This window comes from Haemaphysalis longicornis, unplaced genomic scaffold (assembly GCF_048455015.1).
Source record: "Haemaphysalis longicornis isolate Haplotype H1 unplaced genomic scaffold, Haemaphysalis longicornis Haplotype H1 scaffold_25, whole genome shotgun sequence".
Classification (NCBI taxonomy): Eukaryota; Metazoa; Arthropoda; class Arachnida; order Ixodida; family Ixodidae; genus Haemaphysalis; species Haemaphysalis longicornis.
Window position 1 is genome coordinate 3,864,149 of NW_027526314.1, and position 17,097 is coordinate 3,881,245.

A 17,097-nucleotide genomic window follows, 5' to 3' on the forward strand; every position below is an offset into this window, starting at 1 on the left:
CGTCCCTGCGTCTGATTATATATCTCAATGTCGGAGAGGCCTGGTAAATCAGCTTCACGAGGACGGCTTTTGTTTTGTGTATTCGCAGTTCTCTCAAACATCATACATACTATTCTCTTACCTTCTAGGGCAAAAGTTCGCTATGCTGGAGGTCAAGGTGCTGCTGGCTAAAGTCCTCCGACGGTTCAGCGTATCCACCTGCGATCACCGGGACGACCTGCTGTTCGACTCTGACATATTGCTGCGTACCAGGAAGCCCATCAACATACGGCTCCATCCCCGGAAGCCCGCTGTGGTGCAATAAAAATTCGTGCAGCTCAACAAGTTCGCAGACCTGATTCCGCGTTGAACATAAACAGTTATAATCTATAGGGAGGAAAGTGTGAAGGCTGCAAGCATATTTTGTCGCAGGCAGTCTTTAGGTTGGTGTCTTACGCAGCGGCTGCAACAACCATCCGTTAACCACTCCAGATAGCTTGAGAGCTAGGCTTATTAATTGTTTGTGTTGTTTAGAATCACTTATTGAAGTGTCATTTTATTTCTCTTTTTTTTTTAATTTGCAATGACATTTTTGTTCCCTCTCACTGGGTGCTTTAGCTACGGTGAACGCCCTTTTCCCTTATCGGAAAGAAATTCTGTGGGTGTCCATGTCTGCAGGACAGCGTCTCGTGGTTTCAATGCGTTTTTCTACGTGATCAGTAAGCCTACAAGTGGTTCTCAAAGGATGAAGAAGAAGCGTACATATATCGAAGCTGCATTTGTTTGCGGTAACTTTTTGTGCCAGCTCTACATATGTCGTTACAGGTGGATGTGTTGGCAGGTTGTTTTACAGAGGCGTCTAAAAAATGCTTAAAATGCTCAGAACTTCTAAAGTAGTGCACAGATTAGAAGCATTGGAGCGTAACAATAATTTCTGTAATACATGCATGTTTCTCGCGGCGTCAAAACTCATTAAAGGGACACTGAAGTGAATTTGTCAAGCTCCCGTTTTTGCTTGCACTGCGTAGACTGGCTCAAATTAGCACACTTTTCATCGTTTATCCGGTTGACAAATCGGTAATTATTTTACAAAGCGCGAAAGAAGAAAAACTACCATGCGCGGTTTGCGGCGGCCGCACCAACTAAGGCTGTGACGTTGAGAGGAGGGGCGCCGTGATTGGACGATGCCCAAGGTTAGCAATCACACAAGTTTCGGTTTCGGTTTCGGTTCTGTAAAACATCACCAATGGCTTTGTTGGATGGGCATTCTCAATATCTCAGTAATCATCGTACCGCGCTTCTGCCATGTTGTCGGCTGTAAAATGCACAAGATAAGCCTCCCAGGACGGCTTGTAGTCGTAGCATTCACTAGCCGAGACCTACGCAGTGCATGAACGCCCTCCGCGTACCCGCAGACGCCCAAATGTCATGCGCTTTTCCCCCATATTTGGAGCTTGCCTCCCTCATGCCTGTATCGTAAAAAGCGTGTTCGCACCAGGCCAAGGGTCTGTTCATTCTGGCCTGTGCCCACTGCCTGCAAGCAGTCGGTGCTTATGGCAACAGCACGCCAACGAGAACTCGCTAGCGCGCCAGTGCAAGCCTGCGCGCGTTTTGTGAACTAGTTCGTGTAGCCATGAACGTTGCGGCCCCAAAAAAGGTGAACTCAATATAGAAAACATCGGCGGAAAACAAAAAAGTTAACTTACAAAAAAAAAAACACGTACCCGCGGGGATTCGTACTCGTGACTCGCAAAACATTTGCAATGAATTCCTAGCGCCTCAGACTGCTAGGCTACGGAGCGGGACGTGAAGGTCTTGCTAATATAGGGTATATATTGTACAACCGGTTTACACTTTTATTTAGTTTTGGCATTTCAAGCCGCTTAGGTGACTATTTGTTGTACTGCGATCGTGCAGTAAGCGTCGCCCGAGTTTCCACAGTAGCTCACGTCTAGCAATTGCATTTCGTGGACGGAAAAGCGTTCGCAGATGCGTAGTCCTGCTGCTGACCGCTGTGCTTGTTCGCCCAGCGCAAAAAAGTGCTTCCCGCGCCCTAGTTTTACGCTGTACGGTAAAAATATCAGTTGATTTTATTTGCTTAGTACCTATATTGACTTCGCTGACTCTTCTCCCGCCTTCAAGAGGCCTTATATTTTCCTACTGGCGTACCAGTCAGCGAAGCGTCGCATGTGCAGCGCTTGTGCGAAGCGACCTTGACTTGGAGCTAGATACAGTGTACAAACAAACCAAGTAAAGAAAGGCACATTCTTCCATTCACAAACGTGTCCTGGCTTCGTTTCAACTAAGCGAACGAATTGCGACCAAGCAATTTTTTTTTAACCTCCTTGATTGCGACGACCCGCCGGCGGCCGGCGGACGAAACGCTGGGCCGACTGACTCTGTCGTCCGGGGAGCCGTGCAGTAGCGCAGCCGTGGCGCAGCCAATTGCCAGCTCATCCCCTCCTGACGTCACACGAAAACGCCACAGAAAATGGGCGAGCGTAAAGAGAGGAGGACAGCGTTTTCGAATTAGTTTTTCTACTAAATAAAATCGCGTAAACGCGCCTAGAGTGGTCGAAACATGGCCTGGGGACTCCGGACTACAATTTGCGCTAGTAATCCCGCAATGTTTACATATCACTTCAGTGTCCCTTTAATTTAATATTTTGTGTCATCGCACCCCGCCCAATACGTGCGTTATATCCGGCAAATTGCGGTTAACAAGAAAAACAGACGTAACGCAAACGCAAGAAAAAAAAAAAAAACCAACAGATGACCCTCAGCACAGAAATTTCAAGGATTTGGCTCATGGCGTAAAAGAATTGATGTGGCATGCTGTTTCAGTTCCGTCCTGAGCTGACAGCACTTTATGGCCATAACTGATTGGTGTAATTGTTAGAAGTGTAGGGAAAGGCATTATTAAATTAATGTTATGGTTTCGCATTCCCGTGTTCGCGCTCTATGTGGGGCTCACTGCTTCCGTAAAAGGGTTTTAGCTAGTACCAGATTTATTTCCCGTCGTGCACCTTTTACAGGCAACTGCCTTCCGTTCCAAGCAGAACACGTCACCCTGTCCACTTGTAGTATTGAAGGCTGAAAAGGAAAAGCGCGACATACGCTGTTTTTGAAAAAGCCGAAACTTTCATACAAGACCTTCTCGCTACGGTGAGCTGATAGAACGAAAATAGCGGAAAATTACGTGGTTGAGGGAACCAATACTTAACGGCCGTAGCTAAGCGAGAAATGTGCGTGCTTGATTTGTCCTTTCACAGAAAGTGGACGCTTTCACAACGTCTAGGCTTACGTTATGCGACGGCTTCTACTCCGGTATTTACTATATTGCACTCGTCACCATTTTGAGGTAAGTTTGATTAGAACCCAAGCCTTGTGAAGTCCAGAGTGCGCGAAGTCTCGTCAGCAACTCGCGCTGTGCTGCGCGCCGTCATCGCTCTAGCGGTATCGCGTGGCCCCTGGGATTTCCGGCGATGGTGTCGTCTGTCTCCTACATTTGCGTCCGAGTCATTGATTCACACCTAGCGACAGAAAGGCAGGTAAGAAGGATGGCGGTGTAAATACGAGAAGAGGAAAGAGAAGACGAGACGCACGAAGGAAAAGGGGCGAAAGGAACGAGATGCAGCCCTGAAACACGAGATGCTGCCGAAGCTCCAGGGCAAGCGATAGACATCGTGTAGGAAACTGGTTTCAAGCGGGCGGCGCTTGCGCAGTAGACCGTCACCCGAGCGTTCAGAAGTAACGGCGGCTTGCCTCCTTCTATTTTATACGGTTCTTTTTCTTTTGCCTCACTTCTTTCTGCGCTCTCCACTCGCTTGTCGTTCAAAGGCCGATCATCGGCTGCCGCCTGTGGCAACGGCTCCCGAGTTCAGATTGTCGTCGCCGAAGGACGCGGGCAGAAGCGAACAGGTAGCGATGGCTGTCGGACGCTGGATTTTCGCCGCTCTGCTGCTTGTTGCCTCAGCTGGGTCCTCGCTGGCCGTCTACGACGAAGTTAAGCACGAAAAATGCGGTGCGTATACGGAGACCGGTTTGCGTGTGTGGTGTTTGCGGGTGCCTCGTGAATGAGGCACGATTATTCTTTTTATTTTTCTTCATCTGTCATGGCGGGGCGCTTGAGGCTGGAATGACTGAGCCATTGTTTTGACGATGGTGATTCTCCGTTCCATTTGCTCTTGGCCTTAGTTTTACCGGTGTGCAATTTTAAAAATGCCGGCTTTTTGCGGTTTGATTCCATGATCACCTAAATTAAACTCCTTAGCCTCAAAACAGCAAACCCTTCAGTTTCGAAAGCTACTTGGACCTCCCAGCTGTCATCAAGAAAAATCAAAAGAAAGGACTTAGCGTTTTGGGAATGCAGTGGCCCGCGTTAATGTAATAAACATGGGAAGGAGCGTGTTGCTAGATGCTGCACGAGCATTCTATAGCCAGCGACAGGCGCGCTATCACGCAAGCGCTAAGTAAGGCGCAAGACTCCAGGGCCCTAGTCTTGAATTGGCCTGAGTCCTGGGTGCCGGCCGTCTTGAATGGCGCATCGGGAGGATTTTTGATCGGCAGGTAATGTTATCACGTGCTTTAAGCTGACAAAGCGGTGTTTTGTAGGTTAGTATGTTCACGTCGCTAGAAATATTTTTGCGATAAAATGTTTGGGCTTACTGAAAACGCTTCCTCAAACAATCATGCACTTTTAAAGTAAAAGCCGCAACAACAACAAAAAAAACTTTCGTCAATAGCGTGCCCTTTGCCGCGAGATGAAGTGGTGACTGTTGCCGATTAGGTACGAAAGCTGAACGCTTTGGTACGGTAATGCAGCTATATTTTTTTCATGAAATACAGCAGATGCTGCCGCAATTGGTTGGTACGTTTTCTTAAGTGGCGCTAGCCTAGTAAAGTAAACTTTGACTGTGGCACATTGCCATATTGCCACTTTGGGAGAAGTATTCATCTCGCGGCGGCGGGTTTTTCGGCAAGCTCTAAGCGATTTGAGAGCTTTCGTAAGCATCCTGTACACGCAGGTTCACGTAAAGAAATGGCAGCCCCAAGCAGACCCGAGAATATGGGCCCTATTATCGACTGTGTCTGGGTGCCGCCGTCTACAACGTGGCGTTCGAACCACGTTTTTATCGGATCTGAGCAACGTGCTTTCGCCTGAGAGCGGCCTTGTGTGATTTCGCAAATTTGATGTAGACTGGAAATACTTCTAAATATTAATTTTCTGCTTACTGGAAGTGATAAATTTGGCTTTCTTACCTGAAAATCAACGAGAACGGATCACTTGAAAAACATTACACTTTGAGTTGCGTGATGAGTTTAACCCGCAGCTATATTGCGTCTATGATCAGCTGTAAGGAACTGACACAATTCAAATCAGTGGAGGGAAAGGCAGCGTCATTCACTAGCAACTTCCCGTTGCGCGAAATTCTCGTAGTTTAACACGAGAACATGCCACCATTTGTCGAGATTTGTCGCCATTTGTCGGTTTAGGAGCTCGCAATGTCCGTTGATGATGCCCGTCACGCCAGGCGAAGGTACCCCGCTGGGCTGACAGATGGCGTCACCGACTCGACCGTACAGTGCGCGATATCCGCTCGTGCACCGGGGGACGCGGCACTCTTCAACCCCATATATATATGCACCGATAAACTAACCTCCTGCCTCTGCGGAAGTCTCCAATACCACTTCCGTAGTAAAACGAAAGGTTGCCGTACATTATCGTGAAGGGCCGTATTCGGGCGCGCCCAAAGTCGGCCCGCCACCTTCGGACCCTTACCGCGGGCTCAGAAGGGCTCCCGAGACGATACGACGGCCGCCCATTGTGCGATCTTGGCTTGTGCGCAGGGGCACGCGGTGCATTACCACCCCACAAAGGTGTATGTATCGATAAACTAGCACACCTCCTTGGAGTGCGTGCGTACCGCGGCGAGCGTCGTTGTCAGCGACAACCGCCTCTGCAGGAGCTGGCCGGAGCTGCAGGAGCAGAGGAGGTCATCTACGCTGTTTCAGCGGATTTCACAGGCGTGAAACTGGCTTTATTTATTTTTTTTTGTCTTTGATGTTTGGCCATTTGGGTAAAAATCGAGAGACACTGCTATCAGCATGAGTTCTCTGTCTTGATTTTAACACGAAAGTGTTCTATGCCCGGGTACACCAAGATCTGACCGGCGTCATAATCGTCACGGAAATGATGACGCCAACAAAAGTTCCATTGATGCGACTGCGCCCGGATGCGAGCCACGAACCCTCTCGCCGCAACGGGAGGTACACAGCGCTCTGCCCACTGCGCTGCGAATTCTAGCGCAGGTAGGTCTACGAACGCGTCTTATATCTTTCCCACTACTTTCTTCATTGAGATGCCGTATAGGAGATGCTGCCGTCTAGGAGTAGTGAAGCAAAGTAGTTTATCATGGCACTAATGAGCTCCGACAGTTGGCGCTTCGATGCCAGCGTCTTCGTGTACGCGTGGCGCGGGTGAATTGAGGCACCCTCCGCCACCAAGTGCTTTCGGTTTCGGTTCCGTTTCAGTGGCACGGTTTTCAAGGGGCTGTGGTTTAAGTCGGATTTACGCAATGCTCCGGCGCGTGCAATCCAGTGTATAACGTTCGTGCGTCTAACGGTGCCATACCGACGTAATACAAATAGCGATGTGCGAGCTCATAAGGATGCACAAGAAATGCTCCTGTGAAGGCACATTTCACTTTCGTGTTTTACGGATTCCTATGAAAGAGGCACCAACCACATTTTTCACCCAACCGGCCAAACTGCTACCACTGACGGAGTAACAAGAGTCTGTGAGGGGCAAAAAACTTCTACCCTCGACAATAGTGCCCTTGGGAACCAATGGCGGTGAATCGCAACAAATGGTGGAATGTTATCGTGCGAAACTATGGGACTTTAACGCAACTTAATAAAGGCCAACTGCACTCAAAATTTTTTTTGTCCAAATAAGTAGTCTATGCTCTTAAAATCACCGTGGCGAAATCCTTAGCTTCGTAATCAGAGGGAGCGCTAGGTACCGCCGTTCAAAGTACCTCCGAGCAGACGACGTTTGCACCTGGCGGAGAGTCGCCGTAACAAATTCCGAGCGGCCTGTGACGGAGGTTGGGGAACCTGTCCCGTGAAGCTCGCGCTTCTCCGTCGACTTGCAGGGCGCTCCGCCGGGCGCAGGGATGCGTTCGCCCGGGGTTTCTCTGCTACACCAGCGCGCTGTACCGGCGTCGCCATAAAATGTTTAAACTAACCGCATAGGCAGTAATATCCCCCATTTTTCTCAATGCAAAAAAAAAAAAAAAAAGGATTAGAAGCCTATACCTATTCAGGCGCTTGCGAACGTGTTGGAGTTAGCAAAGCTCTCTTTACTTGAAAATAATATTTCTACTCAAAGAAAAAAATAGCGCGAAAGGAGCACTTGCCTTACACTTGTCATTCCTATTGCATTTACCACAGAAAAAAAAAGATATGTTATAAATTATTGACCACTTGCACTTCCGCGTCCAATATTGGCCTCATTTGGGCTGGCCCAACGCCACCTCTATTCTTTAGACATTTCCAAAAGTTTTACTACCCAAATAGAGTTCTTGTAGACGCGGCTATAAGCATTTGTGCGACTTTTGTCTCCCTAGCTAAGTGAACCAAAATCAGCCTTTCTCGTAGTAACAAATACACCCGCACAAATATTGGCCGTCGTATTTGGGAAGTGCGAAAACTAAACTGCTCCTCTCCTAAACAATACATTATATTTTTGTTCGATTCCCAAGTGAAGTATTTACTTTGAGCGTTAGATTTAGTTTATTTGAAAGTAAAACGTTTTCAACAGTACCTGTCTCTGGCTAAAGTAGAAAACAGCGGTAGGTAGGAAGTGTTTTCGTGTTTTAGTGTGTCATTTCGCTCTGAAGGCGGGCTTATAGTTTGAGATCCCTTTTATAATTCGATTCTCGATGTGCACACCACTGAAAAAATACTGGGCCGATATTCACGAAGCTGTTTGCATGTAATGTATGGTAGAAATAGTGATTTATCTCCGCCCGCGTGCGATTTGTTCCCTTCAGAGAGTGCGACGTGATAGCCGAGGGGTCGGCTATATTAAAAGCTGCTTTTCGATATCGTATACGAGCAAATAGCTTTGTAAATCAGGGTCCGTTTTTTACTTGCAATGCCAAAAATTGGTATTCCGGCAGTTATTATTATGGAAAAAATTACTGTCGGGCGGTCTACTTCATCTCGATTGATAGCAACCGGATGCCGGAATTGCGGCCAACTCCATTACCATGGGCAAACGTTAGTGGAAGTTCTTCTGTGGAAGTAAAAAAACGAAACGCGGCGCTACCACGCGCATTTGAAGGCGGCTCTGAGCGGCCGACGGCTCTGGCGCGGTCGCTTCCGTTCCCTCATGTACGTCACGTCCGGCCGCCGCTATGGCCGCCTTTTCTATTTAGTTTCGGTTCCGAAAACGCGAATGTCGCGAGCCCTTTGCGTCGCGCGCGTTGATGTTTGAAGCGCAGTATTTTGCATTTCGCACCCTTTTTATATGAACTGTTAGGTGACATTATTTTTACGCTGTCAAAAATTTGAGTGCAGTTGGCCTTGGGTGACGCAACCTATCCAGCCCCTGGAAAAAAAAAAAAAGAAGCTGTTCCACTCAACGTGAAAGCTGACGCAAGTGCAGAGAAAGTGATTCGCCATCATGGGCTGTAGCGTCGTTATCCGTTCACTGCTACCACCTAAAGCAATTACCCGCCGCGGTAGCTCAGTGGCTAAGGCGTTGCGCTGCTGAGCACGAGGTCGCGGGTTCGATTCCCGGCCGCGGCGGCCGCTTTTCTGATGGAGGCGAAAAGCAAAAACGCCCGTGTGTACGAGATATCGGCGCACGTTAAAGATCCCCAGGTGGTCAAAATTAATCCGGAGCCCTCCACTACGGCGCGCCTCATCGCCTGCGTTGCGTCGGCGCGTTAAACCCCTCAATCAATCAACCTAAAGCAATTCAAATTTTCCGCTTCCGTAATGCTCGTGCGCCCCCAGCCTGAAACAGCGCCAGCGGGAGTTCTGTTCTTTTGTGCTTGCTTTTCCTCCCGCACGTGCCGGCGTTGCACTGCCACTTTTTTTTTTCTTGCTATCGCAAAAACCACCTCAACGAGCTTTCCTAACTACATGAACGTGGGCGCTGCCGGTTAATTACATGTATTTTGCCTCAAATGTACCTGCAGTTTTTTTTTGCGCTAAACAACGGGGAGATGTATGACAAGTGCCAGCGTTTCACATGTTTCGAACGGTTGTGACTATTTAGACCGTTTGGTTTTCGAAGCCTCTGGGACGCCCTACGACGGAACGCCGGGCTCTACTTGGGTCCGTTATTTCGCGGCACCTCCTGATTCCGACAGTCGTTTGACATCGACCGTTACAGCGAGCTACGTCGACAAGGCGAGCCCCTAAAGTGCTGTTCACTTAAAATGTAGCTTTCCGAATCAAGACACGCTGTTCTCACAACCCACGGTGAGAGCAGGCTGTGTTGATTTTTTCCCAACCGGCTACACCGTACAACTCACTGATTAACCAGGGTCACTGCATGGGGGCGGAGGGGGGGGGGTGGGGGTTACGAACCTGAGCAAAAAGCACCTCAGAAGAACTTCTTGCTGGGCTAGTTGGTGAATAGATGCCGTGATTAGAAGCGCAACAAAAGCACACGGACGAAGAACCGTGTAAACGAGACAGGCGCCTGTCTCGTCTACACTGTTTTTCGTCCGTGTGCTTTTGTAGCGCTTCTAATCACGGCAAAAAAAAAAAACAAAAAAAAAACCTATCTCATTATCGACCTCGTGAATTCGCAATGTTGTTTTACGCAGGCGATCACTGAAATTTGCACGTGAAGGTTTGACCAAACGCCGTGTCCCTTGAGGCTGTAAAGTTTAACGGGCGGAAGGTACACCTCGGCTATGAGGCATGCCCTAGTGGAGGGCTACGGATTAATTTAGGCCACCCCCGGAATCGCTGCGTTCGCCATAATCTCGACACACCGGCTTTTTCGTTTTTAGCATCCCTAAAAAAAACCGCACCCGCGACATCGGGCTCAGCAGCACAACGTCGTAGCTGTGCCACCGCAGCCGGCGCATTTCAAGAATAAAAACACGTTATGACGTTAGCAAAAGTTATTGTCTTTTATTGAAATTAGATTGGATACCGCAAAGCCATCTAATAACGTCGAACCAAATGCGAGTGAAAGGCGGTTGTTGAACTCAAGAACCTTCCACGGTCTTATATGGATGCTTAAACAATTACGAAAGAGCCGAATAATGCTCACTGATAGACTTTCCGCGGGCGCCAACCGTCAGGAACAGCCTTGGTTATCACCCGTACCCATCAATAGCCCGCGGCAATGCGTCATCACCACCAGCAGCCGGAGGCGAGCTGCTTGAAGCTGGAATAGGGCGCAGCGACGAGGGGAGAGTGCGTGGAAAGGAAAAGGCGAGCCGGATAGTCATTGTTTCCGTTCACCTCTGATTACGGGTGCGGTGAGCACGCGGGGCCCGACTTCTAACTGGCTGACTTTCAGTGGCCGTTGGCGAAGCACTCAGGCATCCGAAGGCCTATATCTGGTCTTGCGAAACCTATTAAAAGAGCGCCCTTTGCCCAAGAAAGCAAGAAAATTACGCCATGTTCCCGTGGGGGGGAACACTGGGGAGGATGGGAAGCAGCAGTGGGGTTGGTTGGTGTGCAAGTAGAGTTGAAGTAAGTAGTGTGAGTAGAGTTGGTGTGCGGTGTTAGAGTAAGGAAACGCGTGGGTAGGGTGGTATGAATGTAGGTAAAGTCTAATTGTGGTGGTCGTTGAGCCTTCAGTATTACTGCTGTGTGGTCCGTGAAGTGTAACTTCAGTGGATGTTGCAGTCATTGGGGCTGATGCTGTTGGTTGTACTTGCGTCAGCACTCACGTTGACGGGGGTGTTGGCACTGGCGTTGACATGGGCACTCACCAAGCACCAGCGTAGCAGAACCGGCGAAGACGGGGGTTGGAAGCAGACTGAACGGGGCGGAGCGCGTGTGCACACCTGGTTTATACCAGAGTTACTTGATATAAGAGTTGCGAAACTCCCCATAGGCCCCATGTATCAAAAAGTGGCCCGAAGATTGGTCCACTGCTTTGGATCTTGTTTTACAGTGGCACCTTCTTTTGGTGACAAAATAAACTATACAACTTGCTTCGCCGCTCGACGACCTGGGCGAAACATGGTATTAGATGCAGAGCATCTGATTCACTCGCCTTGTCCCTCCGGCGTCGTCGTCGGCGTTGTCCGCCCCTCCCCCATTCTCCTCGCCGCGCCAGCTGCGCTCTCCGCCGCTCACCCCCTCTCCTCTCCGATAGCGAACACTCTCTCGCGAGGGGCATTGGATTGGATTGGATTGGATTGGATTGGCTTGGCTTGGATTGGATTGGATTGGATTGGATTGGATTAAAGTGGATTGTGTTGGATTGTGTTGCGTCATACCCGCGGCACGTTGTTACGTTGCGTCATAGCCGCGGCAGACGCGCTGGGGCCGGCGCATGTGCAGTACTCTCTCTTCCGCGGTTTCCTCTCCTTCGGGCGCGCTGCGCTTATAACCGGTGTGCCGTTCTCCGGCGAAGCAACATCCACGCTTGGCTCAAACACCTAGAGTCCACGCCACTTTACAAGTACACCAACGTCGTCATCGACCGGGACCGGCTTACGCAGTCCCCTCAACGTTATGCGCGCTATAAAACGCGGTCCCTTCGCCGCTCCGCCTATGCGTCGCATCTACACAGGGGTTCCCGCGAGGGGAGGTGGGAGTTTTTTTTTTTTGAGTGCTTACGTAAATTTGTTATGCCAAAGGAGCCCAATGTGTTCAACTATGCAAGTGTTTTATATACATATGGAGCAAAAGTAGTAAAAACAAATGCGATCATGGGGTCAACCGTCGCTTACGCACTGTCGTCTGCTGCGCGTCCTCTTCGGTCTTCTGGCGGCAAGAAAACAAATAAGCCGCTTCGACGGCTTTATGCCAGCTGAAACTGATTATTTAGAGCCGCTTGATCGGCTACTAGATTAGTTTTGGCATACAATGAGCTGTAAGCCAAACGATAACTCCAAATTTGGTACTTCAGTTCGGACCTACGTTGTGCCGGAGTGCCCGCACAAGCGCCAAGTCGAGGCAGATGCGCACACGCAGAAACAATCGCCACCTAAACACCGGAGTTAAGATAGCAATAAATACCTTATTAAAGCACAAAAATAAAGAATTATGCACTTTAAAACAAAATTTAACGTTAAATTGTAAGTTTGAATAATTAGTTTGTTTTTGGATAGTGCATGCGGCAGCCGCCGTGGCGCCACGGTGCGCACGATCCTAGAGTTCCTGTATATAGCTCCCCTCTACACGATCCAAACCATGGGGGGTCCAGGTGCGGGCCGTTTTTTGAGGCAGAGTTTCGCAACTGCCTACATCGAAGAGCTCTGGTTTATACGGCTGGTAGGAGGAGAATGGAGGAGAGACGCGCATGCGCAGTGGAGTAGCGCGCAGCGCGTGTGCACACCAGGAGAATGGAGGAGAGACGCGCGTGCGCAGTGGAGTAGCGTGCAGCGCGTGTGCACACCTGGTTTATACGGCTGTTTATACGGCTGTGAGGAGGAGAATGGAGGAGAGACGCGCATGCACAGTGGAGTAGTGCGCAGCCCGTGTGCACACTAGGAGAATTGAGGAGAGACGCGCATGCGCAGTGCAGTAGCGCGCAGAGCGTGTGCACACCTGGTTTATACGGCTGTGAGGAGGAGAGGGAAGCGTGCTCGTCTCGTGGCGGCCCGGGAAGACACCGGCAACACTGTCGCTCCAGGAGCAATTAAAGGGTAGAGAGAGAGAGAAAATGACTTTATTGAATCTTTTCCGGCGGGGAGGAGGCGGATCAGGCCACGCAGGGCTTCACCGCTCCCCTGTCTACGAAACTAGGCAGACCCCGAAGCTATGCCTGGGCTGCAGCGCAGGCTACTCGGCGAGTCCTCAGAGAGGTCTCCTTTTCGCCTTTGCCGCGCCAGAGCAGCCTCGAGACGCTGGACCGCTTGCAGTTGCCGCTCGTGTCCACTCGAGCTCATGAGTTCGATAATGTCCGGTGGGAGATCTTCGCTCCCCATGCACACAGAGTGTCTGTCACATCCCCACATCAGGTGGGCCAGGTCCGCAGTCACCAACGCACACACACTGCACTTGTCACTCTCGTAGACGCCGGGGCACACGTGGCGCGCTAGCGCCGGGGTGAGCACCGTTCCTGTCTGTAGTTGACGAAGAAGCACCGCCTCGCTCCTCGTGAGCCTCGGGTGAGGCGGGGGCAGGGTCCGTCTTCCCATGCGATGCCATTGTAGCACGTCCCCGCATGAAGTCAGGGGCTCCATGTCCTGGTCTACCGTTGGCGAGGGACGGGGTGGCATTGCACGGCACGATGCTAGTTCGCGTGCAATGGCGTCCGCCTCCTCGTTACGGTTGTCCACCAGGCCCGCCACGTGAGCGGGGAACCAGCGGATGTATGCAGTCTCCGTCCTCTGGCCGCCACCAACGATGCTTGCCGTTGTCCCGCAGACTGCGGAGACACCACCGGGCGTTCAGCAAGCCGAGCGTGCGCAGGGGGGGGGGGGGGGGTATGGACGGCCCAACAACAACAAGGGAGGGGTGGCCCCGACCATGAGATGATTCGCATCTAAAAAACAAAAACAAGACCGAAGTACCTCGTTTGTGGAACTTTGGGCACAGCAAACGCCCCGTCAACACCAACCGTGATCGGAAGAGCCACCAGTTGTGCTTATCGTGCGGGGCTGTGGGCTTCTGTCGCCGCCATATAGGCACGTTGAGCTGATGTTTGCCTTGCAAGCAGCAGCACCGTTTTCTATGTCCTGGTGGTTCAGGGGGTCATTTCTTGTAGGAAATATGCCACGCATATCACGGGCTCGGTTCATACCACTCATATTATGTAAGCGTCGGCGCCCTGTCTTAGACAGCAACTGCAGGTATTATCACGAGTCACGCACGGGCGCCCACAGAACGAAGGCATCTAAGGTAACGTCATGATAACAAGGCCGAGAAGAACGAACAGCTGAAGTGGCGCAGGCGAAAATACGCCAGTCGCTGCTATTGTAACCGACCAGTCAGATTGCACATAATACAAATGGCAGGGAGGACCCGATGCATGCAGCACGGCCGTTTTTTCTTTACACCGTGTCTCAGTGTCAACCCCATAGATCGTTGGCACGGCATGCTGCACGTAGTGGGTGATAACGGGTCGAGGAATCGCCACTCCTTTACCGATGCCCTAGCGTGCGCTACTTACAACTTTTGTAGGAAAAGTGCTGCGCTCACAGCGGCCTCTGCGGTGCAACGTGCCTGAGGTCCCTGTCTCACTCTTCGTGCGCTTTCAGCGCTTGGAGAGCATGAAGGTTGAAGGCAACAGCTTCGTTTGGAAAGTCTCCCCCGATGACGAAGTGACGCTACCGCGTCTCGTATCTTCAGGCATACATTTAGATGTCCCCTGGAACTTTTTTTATGTATTTTTACCTTTTTCAGTGGCATAATTGAGAGACCTGTTCTAACGTTAACTGGGAAACTGTATTTGCGTAACTATTTTTTATGGCTTTCACCATCGCCACCCGGTCGTCTGCTGGCATGGAGCACGCCGCTTATGCCGCGGCCACGTTCTGTGGCACTGACGGAAGTCTTTCCAGTAATGAAAATCACACTGATGCCGCCGATTCACTTACTTCAGAAGGCCGAACTTTATCAGCGTAGTAATAAATAAAGGCCCTATTCTTGACTTCGTGAACTTTCCGCGAACTCGCGGAGTTGTTTTGCTTAAGCTCGCGTGTGCTCCGGGCATGACGACAATCCGTGTAATTTCTCACTTACCTTGGAGAAATCACCACCAAGTTGCGCACAAAAGGCGTAGAAACGCTTGATACGTATTGTAAAAATAAATACTTACTTAAAAGCTGGGGAAATAAACGATCTTTTTATTTGAAAGTGGCGCTAAAACCACAAGGCGCTTCACCAACGTTGTTCCAAATGTAAGAGAAAGGCATGTGCTGAACTGAAGGACAGCACACAATCTTTTTTTTTGCATCTATTTATTTCTGTTCACCGCTTTTAGTGACATAATTGAGTGCTCTGTTTTAATGATAACTCGTGAACAGTATTTTTCGTTATCACTTTTACGGCCTTTTTTGTTTCAACAGCGCAACTTAGACGAAGTTGCGTTCAAGAAGACGACACGGGCGCATTGTCGTCCTCCTTTGTCCTCGCCAAAGTTGTCCATTCCTCTTGAACGAGACCCTGCAAAACTTTCGATAAATGCTTTCACTCTTTCCTTCGCCCCTGGGAGCACTACAAAAACTGTAGTGATCTGACGAGTAAATCCAAGACTGCATTAATCAGTTACATCTGTAGTGATGGCCTGCACGGAGCGGCACTGCGTGATTTGTCGTCGAAGCAGGTTCGCCTTCTGTTTCTGCTATGCTCTTGTGGCGATTAAAAAAAAAAGGCTACCAAATGCGTTTATTGCTGCAACTGAAAGGAACACGGTCAATGGCCGCTAGATCGCTGCAATGCCGTAATTCGAACGCTCGGAGAAGGCCAAGATTGGGAACAAGAGAAAACAATTTTGAGCCAATTTGTAAGTTATCTGATGGGCATAGAGAAGCAATTGTGGGCTGAAGCATTTTGTGGCCTCCTATTTTATAGGCACTGGATGTGTTTGCTGACTACGTTCTGAAAGCATTTAGGATTTAGAAGAGAAGTTGAAAAAAGTGTTGGCTTCACCACTGAACGGCTTCACCACTGAATTGGGGCAGACAATCAGAGTGGCGGAAATATAAGACACCACGGTGACGCAGTGGCTAAGGCGTTATGCTGCCGAGTCTACGGACGCTGGCACGGGTTGGATTCCGGCCGTGGTGGCTGCTGCACAGGTAGAGGCGAAAAGCGAAAACGCCCGCGTGCGGAGATTTCGGCGCATGTCGAAGATCCCCGGGTGGGGAAAATTAACCCGGAGCCCTCCACATGTACGGCGCGTTTCATAGCCAAGGAGTTGCTTCTACGCATTGAACCTCCATAATTCGAAGACACAGTCCATGTCCACTCCATGCCTTGCTTGGGACCATTAAACTCACAGTAGCGACGCCTGTGATTCTAACAGCTAAACCAAACTGCCGTGGTAGCGGCGAAGGAGTCATGTTAGTTAGTTTCCGCCGCTGCTACTGTATTTCTGGTGAAGAAAAAAAAAAAACGCAAACGCCAGGGCATGCGTAATTTCCGCGATAACTCCCACCAACAAATGCAAACACAATCGTCGCAGTATAACCTCGCAAACACCACGCAGCCGTACGCCCGCTCGGTGCGTGTGAAAATTTACGGCGGCGCGTTCGAGCGAGAAAACGTCACAAGTCGGAATTGGCTCGGAGCTCTTAGTTAGATTGCTGTTACGCATGTTTTCTGACTCTCGCCTCCCTTAGGTCAGCGGCAATACTTCCAGGATTGCAAGGGTTAAGGCTTGAGCGAGTTGGTGCATGATTACAAATAGGGGAACAGCGCAACACAGACAAAACAGAAGAAGGTGACGACCACGACCGCTGACATACAACTGACCATATTCCTCGGCTTTTCACATATATATGCCAATAGTAAAAAACACAAGAAAAGCGGAAAATAGCACGAAAGCTGGAGATAAACAAACCGCTCGTCACGCTTCACCGACGCCATGTGCCAGAAACATTTGCTGTACTACTGAGGGACAGATAATTATTCTCTTTCTGCGACAGGGACAAGGAGGGAACGCTAATACATTTTTCTTTTCTGTGCAATATTTCTGCGGCTCGAATTATTTCTCTAGTGATTTTATCTTTGTGCCTTGAAATGACCCGTGTTTTTTGAAAGATTGGGGCGCAGCCGCAAGATCCCGACAGTGGACGTTATAGTTATGTTCTTTTAATCTTTCATTGAGGCATCGTCCAGTTTGACCTACGTACATTTTCCCACAGGACAGCGGAAGAGAATAGACGACGCCTTTAACGCATTCAACAAACCGGTTATCGGCTTTACGGAGCAAGACTGCGTTGTGCTTTTCGTTTT

At 49.9% G+C, this 17,097-nt stretch overlaps 2 protein-coding genes across 2 annotated transcripts in view; both read left to right on the plus strand.

Annotated features, from left to right (window-relative positions):
* Positions 1–304, plus strand: part of LOC144172688 (cytochrome P450 4C1-like) — a 296,669-nt gene extending 296,365 nt beyond the window's left edge. The window contains exon 11 of the mRNA XM_077701321.1: positions 129–304. Coding sequence (XP_077557447.1) covers positions 129–304 — 176 coding nt within the window. The remainder of the gene's footprint in view (positions 1–128) is intronic.
* A 3,344-nt stretch (positions 305–3,648) lies between these two features.
* The window catches only part of LOC144172648 (ecdysteroid-regulated 16 kDa protein-like), a 46,583-nt gene continuing 33,134 nt past the window's right edge, over positions 3,649–17,097 (plus strand). Inside the window, exon 1 of the mRNA XM_077701289.1 lies at positions 3,649–4,003. Within this exon, the coding sequence (XP_077557415.1) occupies positions 3,907–4,003 (97 nt within the window). The 5' untranslated portion in view covers positions 3,649–3,906. The remainder of the gene's footprint in view (positions 4,004–17,097) is intronic.